The sequence below is a fragment of the Galeopterus variegatus genome, unplaced genomic scaffold (assembly GCF_000696425.1).
Source record: "Galeopterus variegatus unplaced genomic scaffold, G_variegatus-3.0.2 Scaffold596, whole genome shotgun sequence".
Taxonomy (NCBI): domain Eukaryota; kingdom Metazoa; phylum Chordata; class Mammalia; order Dermoptera; family Cynocephalidae; genus Galeopterus; species Galeopterus variegatus.
This window is the reverse complement of record NW_007726707.1, coordinates 435560-458415: the sequence shown is the minus strand read 5'-3', so window position 1 is coordinate 458415 and position 22856 is coordinate 435560. Positions and strand designations below refer to the sequence as shown.

The window sequence follows — 22856 nt, the reverse complement described above, 5'->3', positions numbered from 1 at the left end:
CCGGTCTGTATGTGGGATCCGAACCCTCGGACGGGAGCGCCGCTGCGCTTCCCAAGCGGCGCACTATCCAGTGCGCCACTGGGCTGGCCCAGGGGGAAATATTTTTAATCTACATTTTCTAGAATCTTTCTTAGGTATGAGGAAAAAAAATGTGGAAGCTGCTGAGATTAGACGTCTGTGTTCCGTAATTCCATTTACTTCTCCTTTATTATCACAAATAGCAAAGTTAGCTGTAATCTGAGAACATTTTTCCAATTTAGTTTATATTCACATTAGGTAACAGCCACTTTTGGGAAAAAGCTGACAGCCATAATTTTTATCTTTTGTATTAACTTCTAAAGAATTGGGCAAGTTTCTAAAGATAAATCCATTTTCCCCCCTTTCAGGAAGGGATTGCCTTGAATTAGTGATGAAATCCCAGAAATAGCCCATCAGGACTGCTTCCCAGTGTCACCAGATGCTGGTTTTTACATATCTTGCTAGGGATCATCCCTCCTAGGCATGGCATTTAGCACAACAGACTTTTTTTTTTTTTTTTTTTTTTGTCTTTTTCCGCGTCCGGCAACGGATCGCAACCCTCAGTGTCGCCCCCGTACCGAACCGGGACCGGCCACGGGATCGCAACCCTCGGTGTTGCTCCCGCGCCTCGCTCAGCCAGTGAGCGGGAACCGGTCTGTATGTGGGATCCGAACCCTCGGACGGGAGCGCCGCTGCGCTTCCCAAGCGGCGCACTATCCAGTGCGCCACTGGGCTGGCCCAGGGGGAAATATTTTTAATCTACATTTTCTAGAATCTTTCTTAGGTATGAGGAAAAAAAATGTGGAAGCTGCTGAGATTAGACGTCTGTGTTCCGTAATTCCATTTACTTCTCCTTTATTATCACAAATAGCAAAGTTAGCTGTAATCTGAGAACATTTTTCCAATTTAGTTTATATTCACATTAGGTAACAGCCACTTTTGGGAAAAAGCTGACAGCCATAATTTTTATCTTTTGTATTAACTTCTAAAGAATTGGGCAAGTTTCTAAAGATAAATCCATTTTCCCCCCTTTCCGCCGCCGCGCTTCCCAAGCGGCGCACTATCCAGTGCGCCACCGGGCCGGCCCACAACAGACTTTTTGAACCTAAGTAAAATATACCTAGCAAGGGTTGACTGAAGAGAGCTATGTTCCTGCAAATATATCTGGTCTGGTTAAGGAATAATTCCAGGAAGCAAAAGGACTTTGCAACTTCAAAGGAAGGTTCACGTAACTCTTCATTTAATGTTACCATTATGTGGTATTACTGTGAGTAGGAATGTTATAAATGTCCCAAAAGTTACCTAAGTCACCTGCAGGACCAAAATGGAGAAGAGACCCCAGCATGACCTGTCCAGATTGCCAGACAACACTGCCCTGAAGCAGCAGAAGTTGCCTGCCCAGCAGCTACATTTCTCCGCCACAGGAGTCCTGACTATCTTTTTTGCCACGGGAGTATTCTGCCTTTGCATGGGCATCATCCTTATATTGTCTGCAAACAGCATCCAGGAAATAGAGGTTTGTCCCATCTTACATTTTTAATGCACCTTCGAAGAATTTTCCGCCTTGGCGTGGTAAATGGGAGTGGTCAGTTTGAGAATATAACTCCTCAGAGGGAACTAGATGAGTGGAATATCTCTTTCAGCTGGCAGGTGCAGATGGTGACAGAGCCCATGTGTGGTGGTTTTATTCATCCCTGCTCCCTTTTAAGGGCGGTCATTTTCACGCTGGTCAGTTCAGCCACATTTGTATACCAAAGCCTGATAAAGTCAGAAGACTTTTATACTGTCAGAGGAGTGGGTAAGCAGCTAATAGAGGCAGAAGAAGGAGAGACCAGGCCAGATGACTGCCAGATGCCCATGAGTCATATGATGAGAGTAAAGAGCCAGGGATACAGGGCTTCAATTCTGCCCCACTTGCAAGCATTGTGTCCTTTCCTTAGCAAATAAACTCCCAATGAGATCTGAGAAAGGCAAGATCCTGAGTTTTTCTGGCATCTTGAAGATACTTAGCAAAATAAACTCTTTTCTCAGAGAAAAGTTGATGCTAAGAGCACACCCTTCCCGCACAGGCCTCTTGCCAATTTGATTAACAAGCTGTTAGAGGATGACAATCCCTGAAGCTGGTCTGGGGAGGGGAGATAAGAGCTGGTTTAAGTCTTAATCGGCCGTGCCCATATTCAACCTAATGAATTATGTACGTGTTTCATCCAAATCCGCTCTGAGCAGATTTGCAGACATTCCAGTCCACATGACCTCCACTTTGAAAGCAACCATGGAAAGCTGATCCAGTCCCTCTCCCCATGTGGCTACTGGCAAAATTAATGAAGGTCAAGTCTGTCAACACCGATTTAACATTTATGAGTGTCTGGAGGTGCCTAAGGATTCTGCTGGGTATGCAGATGAGTAAGAGCTGACTCCTGCCCTCGATGAGCTAATGATAGTGTAGGTAAAGCAATACGAGCAGTATGAGCAGAGGGCTGGCTGGCTGCTCACCGTACCCCTAGCCCCTTCCTTGCACATTGCCCAGTACATGATAGGCACACACTTACTGAGAGGACGGATTAGGGCAAGTAGTGCGGACTTTAAAGAGGAAAACATCATTTCAGGTCCTCTCCCCGCAATGCACACTGCTCTACTGCCTCTCCACTTCTGTTTTCTGCTCCACACTCTCAGCTCCCAGCAGCTTGCTCCCTGGGGAACTAAGTGCCCCTAAATCCTTTAGAGTCCTCCAGTGTGATATGTAAACCCCCACCAGGCCCCACCATGTAGCAGAGGCAAAATGGCAGGAGCAAATGAAACTTGCCTTGCTGAGGGTGATAGCAAAGTAGTGGGCTTACATGGTCGATACTCATTTCCACAGACAGCTCATCCTGTTTACTATTTTCTTCTTCACCAACCCCCTTCTTTCTGGTCCTTCCTCTTTTCCCAAGTCATCCTTTGTATTAGTCTGTACCTGTTGCTTATAACAAAATACCTGGAACTGGATAATTTATAAAGAAAATGAAATTTGTTGCTTACTGTTTCTGAGGCTGGGAAGTCCAAAGTCCATCTGGTGGTGGCAACAATGACCCAGGGGTCTCACATTGCAAGATGGTGGAAGCAGAGAGAGCAGAGAGAGAAAGGCAGACTCTCCTCTTGTTTTAAAGCCCTCACAACCACGCCCCTGAACACCATTTTTAATCCATTCACTATGGCATGGTCCTACAATCCAATCATCTATTCAAGGCTCCACCTTTCAATTACCATAATAGGATTTCCCACCCTTTTAACAGTCACAGTGGGGGCCAAGTTTCTAGTACATAAAACTCGGGGGACACAATTCAAGCTTCAATGAGTTTGGGGGACATAATTCAATCCACCACATCCTTGGTTCCTCCCTTCCAGTTACCAACCCCCACCCATCGTGGTGTGCAGCCTTCACTGGGAGGCAGCCGTTGCTGAATGATGGTACCTCACCACCGTCACTGGCTATTGGTGAAGGCCACTCTGAAAACAACTACTGACAGAATGCTTTTATCTCATGGAGTCTAAGGGTATTTTCCAATTGACTTTTTTTTAGCCACATGAGATAGGATTGCTTCAAACACTTTACTTTTATACAAGAAAACCAGAAACCACCTAGAGAGTATAATCTCCTTTTGCACATGGAAGCGTTTCATTATATTGGGTGATAAGTTAAAGTGAACATTGCAGGCTGGAGTGATCAAGCACAGATCTACTGGAAGAGAGTCCTGAATTGGCCTTTCCTCTCCTCGTTCAGCCCTGGGGCATAACAAAGAAGTCCCCTCTTTGCAGTTCACTTTAAGCAAGAATGATAATTCCTGCCTCTCCAAAATTCTATGAGTAGACTATGATCTTTATTTTATAGCTATAGGTTTACAAGTCCATTAGAGCAGCAAATTGAGGATGCTGTCATTACACAGACAGCAGATCGGGGATACGTTTTCCTCATCAAAATTTTTAGAGCTTGGGGGCCAGCCCCGCAGCTCACTCGGGTGAGTGTGGTGCTGTTAGCGCCGAGGCCGCGGGTTCAGATCCTATATAGGGATGTCTGGTGCACTCACTGGCTGAGCGTGGTGTGGACCACAATGTGCAGAGGGTTGCGATCCCCTTACTGTCAAAAACAAAACAAACAAAAAATCTTTAGAGCTTGAAAGCATCACAGTTATCTGCTCAAAAATTGATTATGAAACATTTTTTTCTAATTCTACGCTAATGGAACTCCCCACAGGAATCCATGAAGTAGAGTATATACTAGTACAATGACCTTGCAAGCCAATTAATTCATTGCTACATGGAATGATGCTGATGAACAAAATGTGGGCACTGGAGGTTAAAAACTTAAGGTTGGGCCGGCCTGGTGGCTCACTGCTACAGTGCGCCGCTTGGGAAGCGCGGCGGCGCTCCCGCGGAGGGTTCGGATCCCACATCCAGACTGGTTCCCGCTCACTGGCTGAGCGAGGTGCGGGCGCAACACCGAGGTTTGCGATCCCGTTGCCGGTCCCGGTCCGGTACGGGCGCGACACTGAGGATTGCGATCCGTTGCCGGACACGAAAAAAGACAAAAAGGAAAAAAAAAAAAAACTTAAGGTCGGAAATTGGCTGAACTAGAACGCCACTTTCTTCAGTCACAGTTCAGGGTGCTCTCTCTCAGTTAGGATGCAGCCCTGTTCTTTAACGCTTTTTATAAAATGAAATGTAATTCTACAAACAGAAAGGTCATACATATTCTCAAAAGAATAGTTCAAGCCTTGCTGTATATTTAAAGAATGATTTAAGTAAATACAAACATCTAAATACAATGAAGTAGTAGCCTTTTCACTAACGTATTAGCCCATTTTGTATTGCTAGAGCAGAATACCTGAGACTGGGTAATTTATAAAAAAAAAAAAAAAGGTTTATTTGGCTTATGATTCTGGGACAGCTGCATCTGGCACGGGCCTCAGGCTGCTTCTACTCATGGCGGAAAGCGGCAGGCAGCCAGTAAGTACAAGCAGATCACAGGGTAAGAGGAAGCAAGAGAGAGAGAGGGGAGGTGCCAGGGTCCTATAAACAACCAGCTTTCACAGGAACTAACAGAGGGAGATCTCACTCACTACTCCCCGCACCTAGGGAGAGCATTAATCCATTCACGAGGGTCCTCCCTTGTGACTCAAACAGCTTCCAGCACTGCCACATTGGGGATCAGATTCCCACATGAGTTCTGGGAGGACAATACATCCAAACTCCATCAACTAACTTTCATTTAGTGTTCACACTTTACCTTGGGGCTTCAGAACCCTCAGTGGCTTTGAAAGGATTCAAAATCCCTACCCTTTCTTGTTAGTCTTCTCTCCCAAAGAACCCTAAATTCTATTGGCACCTTACCAAGGAGAAACCACTCCCTGGCCTCCCTGCCCCTCCGCACTCCCACCAAGTGAGGGAAGAGCAGAAGCCCCCAGCAGCACCCGCAGCCTGAGCCGTGTGACAAGCGTTCCTGTAGATAAGGAGCTCACAGCCCCGGCCGCCTCCCCACGCCTCCCCTCGTTACTCTTCTTCCAGCTGCATCTTCACAGAACTGAGTGCCTCAGTCACAACTCACACGAGTCACCTGTTTGGGACACACTACTCTTTTAAAGAGAGTCCATTATAACATTTTCCACAAAATTTAACTTTTTAAAAAAAACAGAATGCAACGGCATTTTAAAACCAGAATTATTCGGCATAAATCAATAACCTTACATTTTGGAAATGCTCCTTTTTCTATGTTTGGCCATTTTTAATAACTTCCTTTGGACACTATGTAGAATAATTCATTAGTATAAATATTTTCTATATGATAGAATGGAAAAACAGTGAAATGACTTCCCCATAAAGCTGATTAGATGCAGGCTGTGAGCCCAGTTCTCATGAGTCATTGACTAATCCCTTCCTAGTATACCTCTGTAAGATCGAGGGGCAAGGCTTCACCACAACAGGTTACTTCAGCATGCAACAGAAACACTGACTTCTGGGCCATCGGCAAAATGCTGCCAGGTCCGCAAATGAAAGCCTGCAAGAAGGCCCACTCCTCCCGAACCTCCCCGGAAACACTCGCCCTGCGCAGTGCGCTGCCCTTCATTCATGTCGCGGACAGTTGCAGACTTTGGTGGACTTAGGACTTGAATTTTAAGATTGAAAGTTACTCATGTAACTTTTTAATTAATTATGCTTTTCCCTGCTTGACAGATTAATTACACAAAAATATGTGCAAATTGTGCAAAACTGCGAGAAGATGCCTTTAATTTTGACAAAGAATGCAACTGCTCTATTCCCTTTTACCTCTCACGGGAAATGAAGGTAATTGAAAGTCAAGAGGCTTTGGTTCGCTTTATGCTTATCTACTCCTATTTAACACTTGGCAGTAAGCTCTCGGTTTCTATCCAATTTCTTCCAAAACTGGAAATATAAAAAATAAAGTGAGGTGGGGGTGGGGAATCATAAATTGTTGAGTTCATGCCCACCCCCCACTTTTGGGTATTATTTGTCTCCTTTGTTTCTAAGTTTCAAAACTCTTTACCTACCCAACTTTGTAACATAATTCTTATAATCAGTCAAGCGTGGCATAGGAGGGGACCATAGAGATCATTGAATTTAGCCACTCATTTTATAGTGAGAAAATTAATAGGCTGAGAGGTTAAGTGACTTGACCGAGTTCATACACTAAGTTAGTGTAGGGGTCACACACCAGGTGGGATCCTCCTTGGGTCCCCCCAGGTCATTCTATATATTCAATTGCCTAATCCATAAAGAGAGTCTTGGCCTGGCTGTCAGACACTGTGAGAAATGCCAAGGGAATATTAAGAGAAGTTCCTAATCTTCGGGTTGATTAAAGTCTCCTGTTAGTCCAGGTCCTCTGAGAAGCAGAAGCCAGGACAGGATTAGACATGCAAGAGATTTGTTGGAAAATCTGTGATGGAAAATGGGGAGACAGCAGGAGGAGATTGGGAGAGTCATCATACTGAAAAACAGCTCTGACCCTTGGGAAGGAAAGAAGGAAAAATGGAAGTGAGGAGTTTTTTCAGGAGGTGATGAGTCTGGTTTGGGACAAGCTGAGCTTGAGGTGGAAGCAGGGCCTTGAAGTGCGTGCTCAGTGGGCTGCTCAAGGCCAGGCCTGTCTGCACCTAGACTCATCCCTCCGGAGCCGTCTAGGAGGGGAAGGCAGGGGCTGGGGTAGTATGGCAGATGCTGCAAGGAAGAGGTGCAGAGTCCAGAGGACAGAACAGGACCTGGAGCACATCTGAGGAGCTGAAGGAAATATGTTTTTCCTTTGACTAAGTCTTGACTACCAGGTAAGACTGTGGAGGGAATGAAAGGGCTCCTCTTAGAGCTCGCGCAGGGAGCACTATTGAGGGAAGGCTCTGACTGCTGAGTTCTGCAACCATCTCGTGTTTGCACCAGGACCATGCTTCCCATAGCCACCCCAGCCAGAGGCTGAGCATGGCAGGGACTCTGAGGTAGACTGCTTCCTGGGAGACGGCTCCTTCCTCTGAGGAGTGTCTTTGGGGACTTCCTGTGAGCCTTGCTGAAACTTTCTTAAGAATGTAGGTCAGTCTTAAGACCTTCCTTCCTCCCGCCCCTCCCTTCCCTCCTCTCTTTCTACCCTCCTGTCCCTCTTTCCTTTCTTCTTACCTCCCTCCAACCCTCCCTCCTTCTTGGGGATTCAGAATGCTTAAATTTTTGAGGAAAAAATCCAAAAGATCACTTAAAGGACTTTAATTCCTATCTGTCTGCATCCTTCCAAACCCTAGAGGCAAATGAAGTGTTACTAGCAGCTAACCATTCTTTTCAGGCAGAGGCTTCTCCTAAAAAAAACAACCAAACTACTTAGAGCAATCCCAGGGCCTTCAGCTCACCAGTTCCCACACATTACATATGCTGGAACCTAGGCAGTGAATCCACACGAATCCTGCACAAAGTGCCACTGAATTTAAGGGGAAGAAACACCATAAAGTAAATTGCGCCTCCAGGAGTAATCAAAGAGATGATGATCTTGGGGGCCTTGTTTAGCTAAATCTTGGACAAAGAATCATTGAAAAGAGGTTATTAAAACACCCCGGTCCCTAGTGTGGCAAGTGTTCTCTGCCTGTTTATTTTGTCATTTACGTGAACTCGTAAGTCTGGTTAGGTAGAATTCTTTTTTTAGCTTCCAAGAAAACATATGGTAACTTCCATTCTGTGACTGTCGTATTTTCTATAGTGATGGGTCAACAAAAGGGCTTCACTGTTGGGAAGAGGAAATAAATGTAATGGTCACCCACTCAGCTTGGCTTGTTTGCCTTCTCACCAACACTCTGTTGATTGTGTTGCAGCCAGTCTCTTTGTCATGGCCCAGAATCACCCCTTTTCAGTGTTTCAGAGATTTTTCTCTTACTAGTGACTAAGCCCTTCAACCTTTCTCTTTTTCTATAATTGGCCACACTTACCATGACTTTTCTTCGCAGCTTACCACGGGTACCAGCTCCCATTTTCCATACTCGTCCTCTTTAAGGTCTTAGGAAACGAGACCAAAGGCCTTTCCAAAGTGCTGTGTTTGCATAGGGTAAAAACTCATGGAGTTGTAAAGGAATGCTTTTGTATCTCTAGCACAGATTATAGCACCTAATACATGGGAGGCACTTAATAAAAGTTAGGCCTTCATATTTTTGGATGCAGGCCTTCATTACTTTGGTAGTACGTAGTATATTAATTATAAACATCTACATTGGACATTTCTATATGTGCTGTTAGTAAAACCTATGGATATGTTAGTTAAATCCATGTGGATATTTCCATGTGTGCTGTTAGTAAAATCTGTATCAAGTCTGCTTGGAGAATTTCCAGGGCCTTGGCTTGTCACCATAAAGAGCCACGATGGCAGCCTATGACTGGGCAGCTTCACACGGCAGTGTATATTTTAAAAATGTCTCTCTTATGGCAGCAAAAGTCCTTATTGCTGGGGTGAAATCACCTTCTTTCTTTTGGATCAGTGAGTTGTTCCATATTTTTTGTCTATAACTAATTCTTGAGCAAATATTATGTGCTAAGTACTGTGCTACATCCTAGGGATAAAAAGACAAAAACACTTGGAGCCTACCTGCAGGGAGTTTCTAGTCTCCTACCTTTCATATGCACCTAAATATGCTCCATGGCCCAATTTCACGTTATGTTTCATGGATTTGCTTTGAAATCATATGAATTTAGTGCTTACTCCAACCCCTAGGCAAAGCATTTTTCCTGGTATTGCTGAGAAATAACAATATAAAAACCACATTCTATGTATTAAGAATATAAAGCCTGGCTGTAAAAAAAAAAAAAAAAAAAAAAAAGAGGTGGATTAATGGGTACAAAGTTACAGGTAGAAAGGAAGGATAAATTCTGGTGTTAAAGGCAAACTAGAGCTGATAATATCATATTGTATTTTTCTGAATAGCTAGAAAAGAGGATCTTGACCGTAATCACCACAAAGAAAAGATAAATGTTCAGATGATGGAGCTTCCAGAGAGCTGAGCTTGTGGAGGTTGCTGGAGGGTGACGCTCCTGGGGAGGGCAGGGCAGCTCCACACCCCTTCCCTCCCAAGGGGAAAAAAATGTTCAGGTGATGGGTATGCTACTTACCCTAAGTGAATCATTGTACAATATATGCATGTATTCACACAGTACAATGTACCCCACAAATATGCACAATTAAATTTTAAAGTAAAAATATATAAAATTTTCAAGGCAAGAAAACAGTAGCCTTTACAAACACATTAAATAGGTTAGTCATTTCAATAATTCTGTATAGACCAAGATATCCCAACATTGATTTTTAAAAATAATTTCTTGGGTTTTTATTTCCCATAAAGAAACTTTCAATTCCTATCAATTTTTTATGTACTCTTCATTTTTAAAATTCCATGTTTACTTATGTTCTAGTTATTCTTACTCTTCTTACTTCTTGCTTTTCTCCCATACAGGGTAATGTTTATATGTATTACAAATTGTATGGCTTCCATCAGAACCTCTATCGATATATTCTATCCAGAAGTAATAGCCAACTGGCGGGTAAAGATGTGATGGTAAGTCTTTATTTAATTTGGTCTAATATTCTTTTTCTTTTTTAAAATCAGGTGGATCTTTCAGTCTAAAAGAGGGATGAAAAATAAACTCAAAAGCTAAGGTTTTACAAAACAAATGCTCATTTTATTCTTGTGTAAATTGAAGGGGCTGGGTATTCAGGATAACTTATTAAGAAGGAGCTCGCTCCCTTTATAAAGCAGTAATGTGCATCTTGTCCTGCTAAATGGTTATCTTTTCATACACCATTCTGTCCACTTTCAGTAACCTTGAGTGGTTGGTCTCAGTCTGACTCACTCTATATCTACTATTGGGCTTATGATATCCCATACTTGGGGTCTCTGATCCGGCCTACTTTAGGGAAGTTGAGCTCTATTTGGTTGAATAAAAGCCTCTGGTTTAATTAAATACTTTCTCAGAACTAGGATTACAAATGTTTACTTGTGGTAGATGATATTCAGCATGCTAGCAAGAAAAGCTAGAAGGAAGCCTCTTCCATACTGACATTATTAAATGAAAGTGATAACCAAATGACTTTTAGCAATCACTCTTTTAAAGATCTATTCTGGTAATTGTGTGGATGTAATCTCCGCGGTAATTCATCAAGCTGTAGACCCATGATTTGTGCACTTTTCTGAATATAAGATATACTTCAATAAAAAGAGGTTTGGAAAATGTATTCGACTATAGGCCTAGTATGATATATAGCACAGCCAGCAAGGTAAAGTGCCTTCTTGCATACATTTTTGGCATGCTTTGTGTTGCTGACGAGGAAAAAACACACAGAGATACACACACACATTCATACATATCTCCGAAACACAAAATTTCCTTAGTCTAAGTGAGCCAGAAACCTGGGAAAACAAGTAGCAGGACCATAATCTTGGTCCGTGCCAATAAATCAGTATGGGTGGATTTACATTGTCAGTGTTCTCACTTTTCACATTCTGAGAGAATTTAACAAAAGCATTTCTCATTGCTGTGTCATCTTGCATCCAGGCTGTTGAGGACTGTGCTCCATTCAAAATGTCCCACAATAAGACTCCCATCGCTCCTTGTGGTGCTATTGCCAATAGCATGTTCAATGGTAGGTGACTTTTCTTATAACCATGGTGTACCCTTTCATAAGTGTATAACAACCTAGATCTCCTCTGCAGCTGAGTGGAAATTTAGGGGGGGAAAAAAAAAAGTCTGTATACACTATCTTGGCTAAGCCAGTGCGCTGACTTAACAGTATTTGATTTGCAACTAAGTCCTTGCCAGAAATCTGAAGAAATATCTAGGGAACATGAGTTAAATGGAGCTTAAGAGTATTTTTCAATAATTGACCCAACCTTGGCAGGAAAAAGAATGGTCTTGTGATTCCAGCATCTAAGGCATGTAGGTGTGTTGAGAGTCTGCAAAAACCCTGATTCATTTTTCAGCTATGTCTGGTTCTGCATTTCAAAAGGTGGCAAAATTACTAGCTGGCATCTCTAACACAATTTTTAATTTCCTTACAGACACCATAATTCTTTCATATAACCCTACTTCATCTCTGCATATCAAAGTCCCAATGCTAAGCAGTGAAATTACATGGTGGACAGATAAGTATGTCAAATTTCACAATCCACATTACACTAATCTTGCTGAAGAATTTGCAGGTAAGATCCATACAGTAGCTCTATATTCTTATCTCTTTATGAATTTTTTTTTAATGTGTCGGAAGATATTTATGCATCCTCCTTGTGTGTTTCTTTGTTGACTCCTTTTTGCTCTAACTTTCCCTACTGTGGGCCTTCACTGTGTACTTATCAGAAACAGGAAATGATTGGTGTCTTGGTTCTTTCCAGTTTACCATTAGGAAAAAGACAATGTTTTAAGAAACTTGTTGCTTCAGCTATAATTAGGATGACTGTGTAATTTATTGTCCAAACTGGTGAACTTTTGAGAGTGAAAGGGGCACTAGAATAACTAGCTTTATACTTATTTGAAATTTGTATTTATTGATTGATAAGTTGACATCATATTGGTGGACCTATAAAATAATATAAAACTATTCAAAAATGCAGTCTTTCAAAAATTAAAATAGCATATATGTGTACATTAAACCAACTTAAAAAAAAACTAGTTACCTAAACATAATAATTATTCTGGATACATATTCACATACTTTAATCAGTTTATTGGCCATATCTGTCTTCATTGCATATCACTGTATTTTTCTAATGAATTAATTTTTATTTTTTTTACTATGATCTTATTTTTAATCTTTTCACAAAATTGTCTGCGATCAGTTTGAAATTGTTGACACCTTTAACTGATTCTTCTCTTTTAATTCTAACATATTTTTATTGAGAAAATACTCTGTAGGTGCTGAGGTACCTGTTAAGCTCACAGCCAATTTTATTAAATGGAAGTAAATTTCAATGTCTTCTTGTTTGCAAGCTTGTTTTTCAATAATTACAGTTCACTAATTCTTCAAAAACTGAAGTTTTTTGGCATTCCATATTTCAGATACTTTTAAAAAAGATTTTCAACTATTTTGAACAAAATGCAACCAAAAGTTAGAGCTTATTTACAGAAAAATTTCAGGTTCATTGCAAGACACATTTAACATACAAAAATATTCCTTGAAGGCTCAAACATTTCTAAAATTCTGATTGATAATGCACAGCAAAGAGAGGCCACATATACTACCATTCCAAAGTATTTGTTTAATTTAACATCTGTATCATTGTAAAAATTTTGCAGCTCAGTTTCTCTAATTGTGAACCTACAAAAATATTTAAATTTACACAATTAGCTCTTCTTTTAATTAATAAAATATTGTAGCTTGTTTGGATACAATTGTGAATTATGTATGTACCACAACCAAATTTAAGTACATTTCTTCTCTGTCAGTTTCTCAGTTTACCAAGAGCATAGTCTTTACTGTAATGTTGTGCTCCACCAAATTTGCAGTTAGTTAGGTTATCGCTACAAAACCAAACAATTTAAACTTAATTGCAGAAGTTTTTAACTGAATTTATAATAACATTTATAATAATGTCAGAGGTTTCATCTTCAAAGCTTTTAATTCCTAATGTAATCAAAGCAAAGCTTTGAGGAATTAAATCCAAAAAAACCAAACTATTATTATAATTAACTTACCTGATTTTTCTATTTGAAGCATTTGAAGACATTCATGTGAAACTGGTCTCACTTAACTGCTTACAAAGTTTTTTTGTGCTAATAGAGACAGCACATTAAAAGCTTTTCTTTGGTTACCAAAAAAACAAAACAAAACAAAAAAACTAAACTGTAATAAAAAGTGAAACTAGAAGGAAATCCATTTGATCTAAATGAAAAGTTATGCTCACTAATGATCTATAAATGGATCTTCTGTAGTTACAGGGTTAAAGCATTATCTTTGAATACTATCTTTTACAAATAACCACCACTTTTGAAGAGGATTCTGATGTTCTTCAGTAGATCCATATCCTTTGATTTTCACACGGTCATTGACATCACTATGGTTCCCATGGTGGGGGTAAATTTCAACCAATTTTGCAAATATCACATTCATGAACTTTCTCGAGAAACTGTACTTAATTTTATGGTAAACACGCAAGTTCCATTTTTTTTTAGCTCTTCACAGCTAAAAAAAACTGTATTAGCAAATAAAAAAACCGATACCAAACAATAGTTGTATACAATATTTACACTGTAAAATAAATAACAAAACCACTGTTGCAAGAGAACTCAAACTACCCTCAGCAGGACTGCTCAGCATCCACTTCCCACATGTACATCACATCCACATAACCAAACCAATAATTTCCCATGTTTCCCACTGACCCCGCTAATTTGTGGCCAGGCAGCTTCACGCACCTCACAGGCCAAGACGGAAACTATGGCCTAACTGGCTGCAATGTTAAACAGCTGGCAGGGGTCACAGGAATATGTTATATTGTTTGGGCTGAAAGGGTCTCTGGTTATCTTTAATATATAATCACATGTTTAAGTAAGCACTCCATTCACTGCACATGGGTGATCTCACACACTACTAGCTAAGATCATGCCTGGAGGCTGCCAGGGTGAAATTATATGTATATTATTCGTTTAGGATAAATGCTGAATCAGGTGAAATAACAGACAATAGACGTAAACTGGGACTGTAGTTGGCAAACTGGCATGTATGGTCACTGTATCTATAATTGAATCGTATGAAAGGAACTTGGCAACATTCTATCATTTTGTCTTACCATATAACCACAGGCCTGCAACACAAAAGGTCCTCGGCTTTCTCTCATCTCCTACTGCACTTTGTTCAAACTTCTATCATAAGAGTTACCACATTCTACTCTTAATTACATGTTTGCATTCCTGTCATGCCCACTTCAGTCTGTGAATTCCTTGAGGAAGGGGGTTGGGTCTTATGCAGTTTTGTATCCCTGGTGCTTGATACATAGTGAGCAATCAAGAAATGCTTATTCCTGAGTGAGTAGATGAAAACAAATGACCCAACTGAACTTGGAAAATGAAGGAAGTTGGCATCACTCAGACCATGCTTCTCATACCCTCTGGAGACATGGGATGGGATGGGATTGGGAGTTCATAGAGGAGGGCATACTTGAACCTGCTTTTTAAACAAAGCTCCTGGGTCCTTCTGATGTCAGTGGTCCATAGGACACACTGCCTTGAGTTATGAGCTCAGGCCAAAGTAGAGAGAGGATGAGGTCCATAGTGCAGGCACCAAAGGCAATTTCAATTTAAAATTCTTCTAGCAATAGTGATTAAAGTCTTGGGTGAGCACCACAATATTTGCAGAGGAAGATTCTCCAGCAAAGGATTATTTCCAGAGGAAGTATAAGTGTAACATAAGAGGAAACATACTTCATCAGATTAATTCAACCAAATTTATCATATGCTCATACAAGCTCTATAGCCTATGCTTTAAAAAGTAGGTCTGGGTTTCGTTTAGGAGATAATAGCTTAGCCAACAGTCAGAGCTGAGAAAGAGTAGCTCCCTACTTAGCATTTTGTCATCCTATAAATAATAGAACCAGCTTTATGGAAGCAAGAAGTTCATTAAACAATTTATTCTTTTTGCTTAGTTCTTTAAAATTCAGTGTGATTTTTATTATCAACTAACTTCTGTCTGCCAGACTTGGTTGGACTTTTTCATCCCTCTCAAGCATCTATTGAACATCTTCTATGTGCCAGACACTGGACTACATGCTAGTGAAAAAACACATGAGGGCAACACTCTTCTCAAAAGTTTCCTGTAGAATGGGAGGGATAGACATTCCCACCCTTGTAAAGTGGGAAGTGTGAGAATGAGGGTAAACTCAACAGCCCCATCTCCTGGCACCACCTCCACCCTGTGCTTCCGACATTCCTGCAGCTTCCAAACCTGCCAGGCTTCCTGGTATTGATGCAGTGCCTGTGCTCCTCACCTCCTCCCACTTTCCCATTCCTCCTTTCCGCTTCCAGCTTTGAGCTCTTAGGTGCAGTGTTGTGGTGACTATCTATGTAACCCAGTCTTCATGCACTTCCATGAGTATTTTCTTAGAATACATTTCTAGAAGTAGAATTTCTGGACCAAAACAAATGCAGAATATTAAAGTTTTCAAAATGCATGTTTCTAGATTGCCAGAGATGTTGTTAATCCACATGTCCACTCTGTACAAGAGTCCCCATTTCGGGAGGGGGAGGATGGTTAGCGAGAAATTGGTAAAGAGCCACAAAAAAAGATTACATTGTGTAATTCTGAATATATTAATTATCCTGATTTGAGCATCACATATTGCACACAGGTATTGATATTCAATGCTCCCCACAGATATGTATAATCAACTATGTTTCAATAAAAAAAAAAGAGTTCCCATTTCCACTGCCTCATCAGTGGTTGTGACCCTTTTCTCTTTAAATATTAACCAATTTTTAGATGAAAATGGTATCTTGTTTTAATTTTCTGTCTTTAAATAACTAGCGAAATTAATGAAAATAAAGATATTTCCCATGATGCTACCACTGAATACAACCACAATTATCATTTTGTTCTATTTTTTCAATGCTTTATATACATTTAATATAAAGACATAATATACATATAATTTGATATTCTGCTCTTTTTTCGATCCTATGAAAATATCATAGTCACTTCTTTAGAACCTTTAAACCCATTATTTTTAATGGTCACATACCTAGGTAGCTTACACACACACACACTTTTTCTTGAAGTCTAATTTCTATTTCCCTTTCCTCAAGAATGCAGAAGTTCTTTCATTCTCTGTATTCTAAGGAAAACTGAAAGGGATAGATGTTTTTTTCTCTACCATGTCCCATATTTTCTTCCCACAGGAACCACAAAGCCCCCAAACTGGCCTAAGCCTATCTATGAACTTGATGAAAAGGACCCAAAAAACAATGGCTTCCTCAATGATGACCTCATTGTGTGGATGCGGACAGCTGCCTTTCCCACTTTCAAAAAACTGTACCGTCGGCTCATTCGAACACACCATTTCGTTAAAGGATTGCCTGCTGGTAATTATAGTTTCAACATAACCTATAGTATCCTTTTATGCCACTTTTCTTTCTGGGGATGAAGGAAAATCTGGCTACTGATTATTGAATTCTTTCATTCTGTGCTTTTCTAGTCTCCAATCAACTCTGTATACAAAAAAAAGAAAAAGAATGAAAGAAAGAAAAGAAAAACATACAGTTCTCATAGATAATATTGTAGGGGAGGAAAAAATTATTCTCTACACTCTTAGGTCTCCTAACATAAGACAGATTAACAGGAGAAAAGCATACAAATTTTATTTACATGTAATGGGAGCTATCACAAGAAAAATGGGGACCCAAAGAAGTAACTAGGCCTAAGTACCTATATACTAGGTTGAACAAAGAGTGGTGATTGTGGAAAAGTAACTAGGAAGATAAGGGTTAGTTTAACAAGGTTTGTACTGATTTTTCTTGGCCTGAACTCTTTGTCTCTTGATAAAAATGTTTCTTTTCTCTAGGAATAGGGAGGGCATTTTCACTTGGGACTTTTATCTCCCATTTTCAGGAAGAAAAGGGGAGGTCAGAGTGCTCTTCTTGTACGTGCTATTTTTCAAGTGTCTTTACCTCAAAATAATCAATATGCCAAAGCAGCATATTTTGGGGTGGCATGTCCTGAAGTCCTTCAGCTGCCATTCCATCACCATATGGCTGTTTGCCTGCACATTTATACTTAAATATGTCAGCCAGTGAGCGGGAACCGGTCTCCACATGGGATCCGAACCCTCGGCGGGAGCACCACCACACTCCCAAGCGGCGCACTCTCCAGTGCGCCACCAGGCCGCACTATTTCTGATTATTTCTGTCCCCCACGGAAGATTAACTGATACTGGCACTAGAGATGTGAAACAGTGCGCCACCAGGCCGCACTATTTCTGATTATTTCTGTCCCCCACGGAAGATTAACTGATACTGGCACTAGAGATGTGAAACAGTGCGCCACCAGGCCGCACTATTTCTGATTATTTCTGTCCCCCACGGAAGATTAACTGATACTGGCACTAGAGATGTGAAACAGTGCGCCACCAGGCCGCACTATTTCTGATTATTTCTGTCCCCCACGGAAGATTAACTGATACTGGCACTAGAGATGTGAAACAGTGCGCCACCAGGCCGCACTATTTCTGATTATTTCTGTCCCCCACGGAAGATTAACTGATACTGGCACTAGAGATGTGAAACAGTGCGCCACCAGGCCGCACTATTTCTGATTATTTCTGTCCCCCACGGAAGATTAACTGATACTGGCACTAGAGATGTGAAACAGTGCGCCACCAGGCCGCACTATTTCTGATTATTTCTGTCCCCCACGGAAGATTAACTGATACTGGCACTAGAGATGTGAAACAGTGAGGAGAAGCATGCCATATAGGAAGGGATGAAGATGAAGAATCATGAAAAAAAAGAGAGGTTGTTTTAGTCCATTTTGTATTGCTATAACAGAATTACCTGAGACTGGGTAATTTATAAAGGAAAGAGGTTTATTTGGCTTATGATTCTGGGACAGCTGCATCTGGCACGGGCCTCAGGCTGCTTCTACTCATGGCGGAAAAGTGGCAGGCAGCCCTTGGGTACAAGCAGATCACATGCTGAGAGGAAGCAAGAGAGAGAGAGAAGGTGCCAGGGTCTTTTTAAGCAACGAGATCTCATGGGATTAATAGAGCGAGAACTCACTCATTAATCCCCCCTCCCCCAGGGAGAGCATTAATCCATTCATGAGGGATCTGCCCCCATGACTCAATCAGTTTCCAACACAGCCACATTGGAGATCAAATTTCCACATGAGTTTTGGAGGGGACAACACATCCAAACTCCATCAGAGGGGTTTGATAAAAAAGTAAATTTGGAATATGGACTAAAACTAACTAAAAACTGAGAGAGACTGTAGAAGCTTTTTATTCTAAGAAAGAGTCTCATAGACTAAGGGAGCCCTGGACTCAAGGAGCAGTTCCAGCTAACCCAGCCCACGTGAGGCGTGCGGCAGGAGCTGCCCTGATGGTGCTGTGCTCTCTCCTCCCTGAGGTATGACGCCAGCAAGTGGGAGTTGGTGTGTTGATGACAGGCATGTGGTCCAAGTTAGGAGACATATGCTCTAATATGAGATTCTGAATTTTTTCACTTAATTTAAAAATCATATGTTGATTATGAAACAAAAATAATGTAACTTTAAAATGCACCAAACACTATGTTTAAGAAATTATATATTTAAACACAATTTACACTAACTCTAGTCTTTAGACTTTATTTTAAAGTCTTTCTGATTCTCCCTGAGGCAGAATTCTCTTGGAGGCAGACTTTCCACAGCTGTACACAGCTGTGAAACTCCAGCCTAATCAGGCATTGGTGCAGCCTGTAGCATCTCAGGGCCACCAGCTAGGAGTTGTTCGGTGGGACACCCCGAGCAGGCCACAGGTTCCTAACACAAAATTGTCCACCTCCTTGGTCTTTTAACTCTCAGGGAGGCTGGATGAGAAAGTCTTGGGGAAAAGTGAATGACCAATTGTGTTGCATCCTTTCTTTTCTATCCTAGAGTAGGTGTGTGGATATCTCCATTATGACAGAGGAGTGAGGACATTCCTTAGAGATGGCCCCACTGATGTGACATCATCTCTGCCTCTCAGCTTTTTGCTTCCTTTTGTTTACTGATCAGAAGCATGGTTTGCCTTTAGTTAGTTCCTTTAGCAGGGTCTCTAATCTATTCTGTGAAAATGAAAGCCACAAAGTGCCTCTCTTGAGCATTACAGGTACAGATCAAAGAGTAGACCTTTTTGAGAGGAATTTCAGCAAAACCCTCTCTCCCTCCAAAAAATCTAAGTAGAAATTGAAAGTTGCTTGACAATGGTCTCATCTCTGATCCCATCATCTTTGTGACTGCCTTACAAGTAAAGCAGGTATAGTTGCATTCAAGAAACAGGAAAGAAACATCACGCACTGCTGTCTTCATAATACGTGACAGTGAGTTTGGGGTTTAGGGGAATGAAGAAGGGAGGCCATGTTTCAAGTAAGGGAGACACTCTGTTTCTCCTTTCTGGACATGCTCTCCTTGGGTGACTTTATTCACAGTTGTGTTTTAATGCTGATCACTCTCAAATCTAAATCTTCTTCACAGAACTCCAGTGCTGAGCTTCACTCCTATGCTTGCTCTACCTGTGTATATAGCCCTGGTGTATTATGCAACCAGCCTAATGGCCTGGCTAATATGCAAGAACAAATCCTGGGCTGCAGAAAATGCCTACTACTTCTAAAGGAGAAAAGGTGTTCTGTGTGTGAGAAGACCCTCTCAAATGAAACAGGGAGGGAGAAAACCTAGTCAGGCAGATGGGTCAAGGTGACACCCAAGGACCTGGTGACAATGAGGAATTTTCATGTAAAACAAAGAAAAGAACCAGTTTCCTAACAAGTTACCTTGTGTCTTTAAACAGCATGTTGCCAAGTGATTTGAGGCTTTTTAAGAGCTTTGCTGGGAAAAGCCTCTATCCTGTGCCGTTGCTATGAGAAGCCTTTGTTTATGAGCTTGGTTTACAAAAGGCACCAGATGTTTAAAAACCTCAGGCCACATGCATAATCAAAATGACGTCATTAAAATGCAAACCCACTTCAAACTCTTTCTCCCCAGCAGTGGGGGATGCTTGCCTTTTCAAAACACAAATGAATGTACCACCTTTAGTTTTCCCACTAAAAATGTTTTCCCATCTATATTATCAACCTCATCATTATTATCGGTTCTTCACTCTCTTGAAGAATTTTTCCTGGAGGTAGGAATTCAAACCTTAGCCTATTAAGGACTTTAGTTTACCCTTGGTCTCCTGATTCATGAGTAAAAATTTAGGTTTGCTGTAAAACCTATCTGTATTCTTTTAATTTCCTTGGGTTTGCCAAAGGAAATTAAATATATTTTTTATTCAGTTGTCTGTAAGTCATTCAGATCTATCTGTGTCAGAACCTCTTTTGTAGATTACACCTATGTAGAAGGAAGTTTTGTTCTTACTTAATTTCATTTCGGCAAGATACAGAGTACTACTTGGTAAAGATTAGGTTGAACTATATGAAATTGAATATTCAACCACTTCTTACCTACAAAAAAGAGCAATTTTACATGGTTCAACCTAATACATTTAGCATATGCAGTGGTAGACTTGAAAAGTGCTGAGACAGATCCTTAACAGGTCTTCTTAGACTTTCCGGTAACCAGGTTCCAAGGAGAAAAATCAGTTGTTCTTTCTACCCAGACACAGTATGGAAGTAAAAGCCTTTTCTTAGGTCTTGCCTACACAGTGACAGGAGCTGTGACATGGATGGCCTCCTTTTCCATCATGGCAATTCACTTGACGAAAAAAAGGGAACCATTCTTCCCCAAGCAGTAAAGTCAAGCTTTGAAAAGGAAAGCAGAAAGCAGCAAGCAGAAATGGACAGTGAAGTAACAGAGCCAAACGTCTCTGACAAGGCTTGAAATGACTGGATATTTCAACAAGGGGAACTGGATTGACTGAACCAAATGCAGTCCAGATAGAAAAATAATGAGAATTTCAGTGTTAAAAAGAAGGAGAAGGAGGGTGGGGAAACACATAATTACATATAGTAAATTGTCCTTGGAATGGGGACAATAAATCATCCTTGAGCTCTAGACCAAACCTCGGGTATTTATTTGAAATCCTGTGCCTGCAGCAGGTGACTGCCCTGGGAGAGTGCCATCCAGACAAGATAAGTAAGCCTGGGGTCCCCCAGATCAGGTGAATCCTTTTAGCCATCAGATCAGGCTCAAACTGTGAGCCTTCGTTGGCTGGTTAAAATTACTGTAGACTTCCCAACAGTTGTTAAATTGAATTGAGTATCAAGATGATTTTCGAAAACTGATTTATTCAATATTCTTCCCTTTCTGTAGAGTCAAAACTAAGTTTTCTCTGCTAAGCACAGACCAAGCAAAAGTTGTGGCAGTGTCCTGAGCACCCAAAATACAGCAATGCACCAAAAAGAAAGGCCAGAAGTTTCCCTAAAGTTACCAATGTGGCCAAGCATTGAAAGCATTGAACGTGGCTAATTCTCAAAACCTATCCTCATCATGTTGAGGGCACAAAATAATTCTAGAACTTTTATTGGGATGACATATTCTAGAATACAAATAATGACATGGATTAATAATAGTTGAATTATATGTGGTGAGGGAGTTTCTCAGGGTCCATCTTAAAAGGTTTTAATTCCTGCCAAAGGTCACTTACAGGAGACTGGATGGAGCGCTTGGTGAAGCTGCCAGGGCATAAAGCCCCATAGATTTATGTACCTAGATGACCACAATATTATACTTTAAAAAACATTTTTGTGTTAATTTTTTGAGGTGTAGGAAGCTTTACTCTGTGATGATTTTAGGAGCAGAATTATCAGTGTTAAAGAAAAATACAGTACCAGCAAATGTTTGTCTCTTTAGGAACCAAGAAAGTATTCCATTGTTGCAACTTTCTGCATTCACCAAATAATCAATTCCTTTCCCAAAAAAATAAAATGGTTTCAAGTATCAACTCTTGGAATCCCTTCTCTATTTCATCTACCACCTGTAGCCAATCACCTCTGGTGACCAGATATGGTAGGCTTAACTGTTCCCGTCCCCCCACCCCCATCAATAAAAGATGTCCACACCCCAATCCCTAGAAACTGTTAATGTTACCTTATATGTCAAAAGAGACAGCATATGAGATTAAGTTAAGGATATTGGTATGAGGAGATTATCGTGGGCTATCTGGGTGGGCCCAATGTAATCATAGTGGTCCTCATAAGAGAGAGGCAGGAGATCAGAGTAGTAGGAGGAGATGTGACAACAGAAGCAGGAGTCTGGAGTGATGTGAGGAAGAGGTCATGATCCAAAGAATGTAAGTGGCCTCTAGAAACTGAAAAAAGCAAGAAACTGATTCTCCGCTGAAGCTTTCAGAAGTCCTGCCAACACCTTGATTTGACCTCCAGATATGTAAGAGAACAAACATGTTCTGAGCATGGAGTGAGTGGTAATTTGTTACAGCAGCAATAGAAAATGAATACATCAGGGGTTGGCAATATTCTAGTCATTTGAGCAATTGTTATTTCTGGAGCTTAGGTGACCTGTCCAGGAAAGAGGCCCTAGGAAGGGACAGAGCTCACGCATGAACCAGGCCCACTGACTTAAAATCCTGGGCTCTCTGCCCTTTAGTCCACACTCCTCAGTTATGGTGCTGATTAGGAAAGGCACAAACACATTTGTCACAGCCCAACATTGATTATCAGCTTGT

General features: G+C 41.0%; 1 protein-coding gene across 1 annotated transcript; it reads left to right on the top strand.

The window, feature by feature from the left end:
- Positions 1 to 1342: 1342 nt before the first annotated feature.
- LOC103588628 (cell cycle control protein 50C-like) lies at positions 1343 to 21205 on the top strand. The gene is made up of 7 exons (XM_008570356.1): positions 1343 to 1534; positions 6226 to 6336; positions 9975 to 10076; positions 11074 to 11161; positions 11577 to 11717; positions 16402 to 16611; positions 20779 to 21205. The coding sequence occupies exons 1-7, from the start codon at positions 1343 to 1345 to the stop codon at positions 20964 to 20966; spliced, it is 1032 nt and encodes a 343-aa protein (XP_008568578.1). The 3' UTR covers positions 20967 to 21205.
- Positions 21206 to 22856: the final 1651 nt, after the last annotated feature.

Bases quoted from the DNA above. Each gene is read 5' to 3' on its own strand.
- LOC103588628 (XM_008570356.1), top strand. From the start codon at position 1,343: ATGGAGAAGAGACCCCAGCATGACCTGTCCAGATTGCCAGACAACACT. The intron at 11,162-11,576 runs GTAGGTGACTTT...ATTTCCTTACAG, and splicing joins TGCCAATAGCATGTTCAATG to ACACCATAATTCTTTCATAT. The intron at 16,612-20,778 runs GTATCCTTTTAT...AGGTCTTCTTAG, and splicing joins TAGTTTCAACATAACCTATA to ACTTTCCGGTAACCAGGTTC.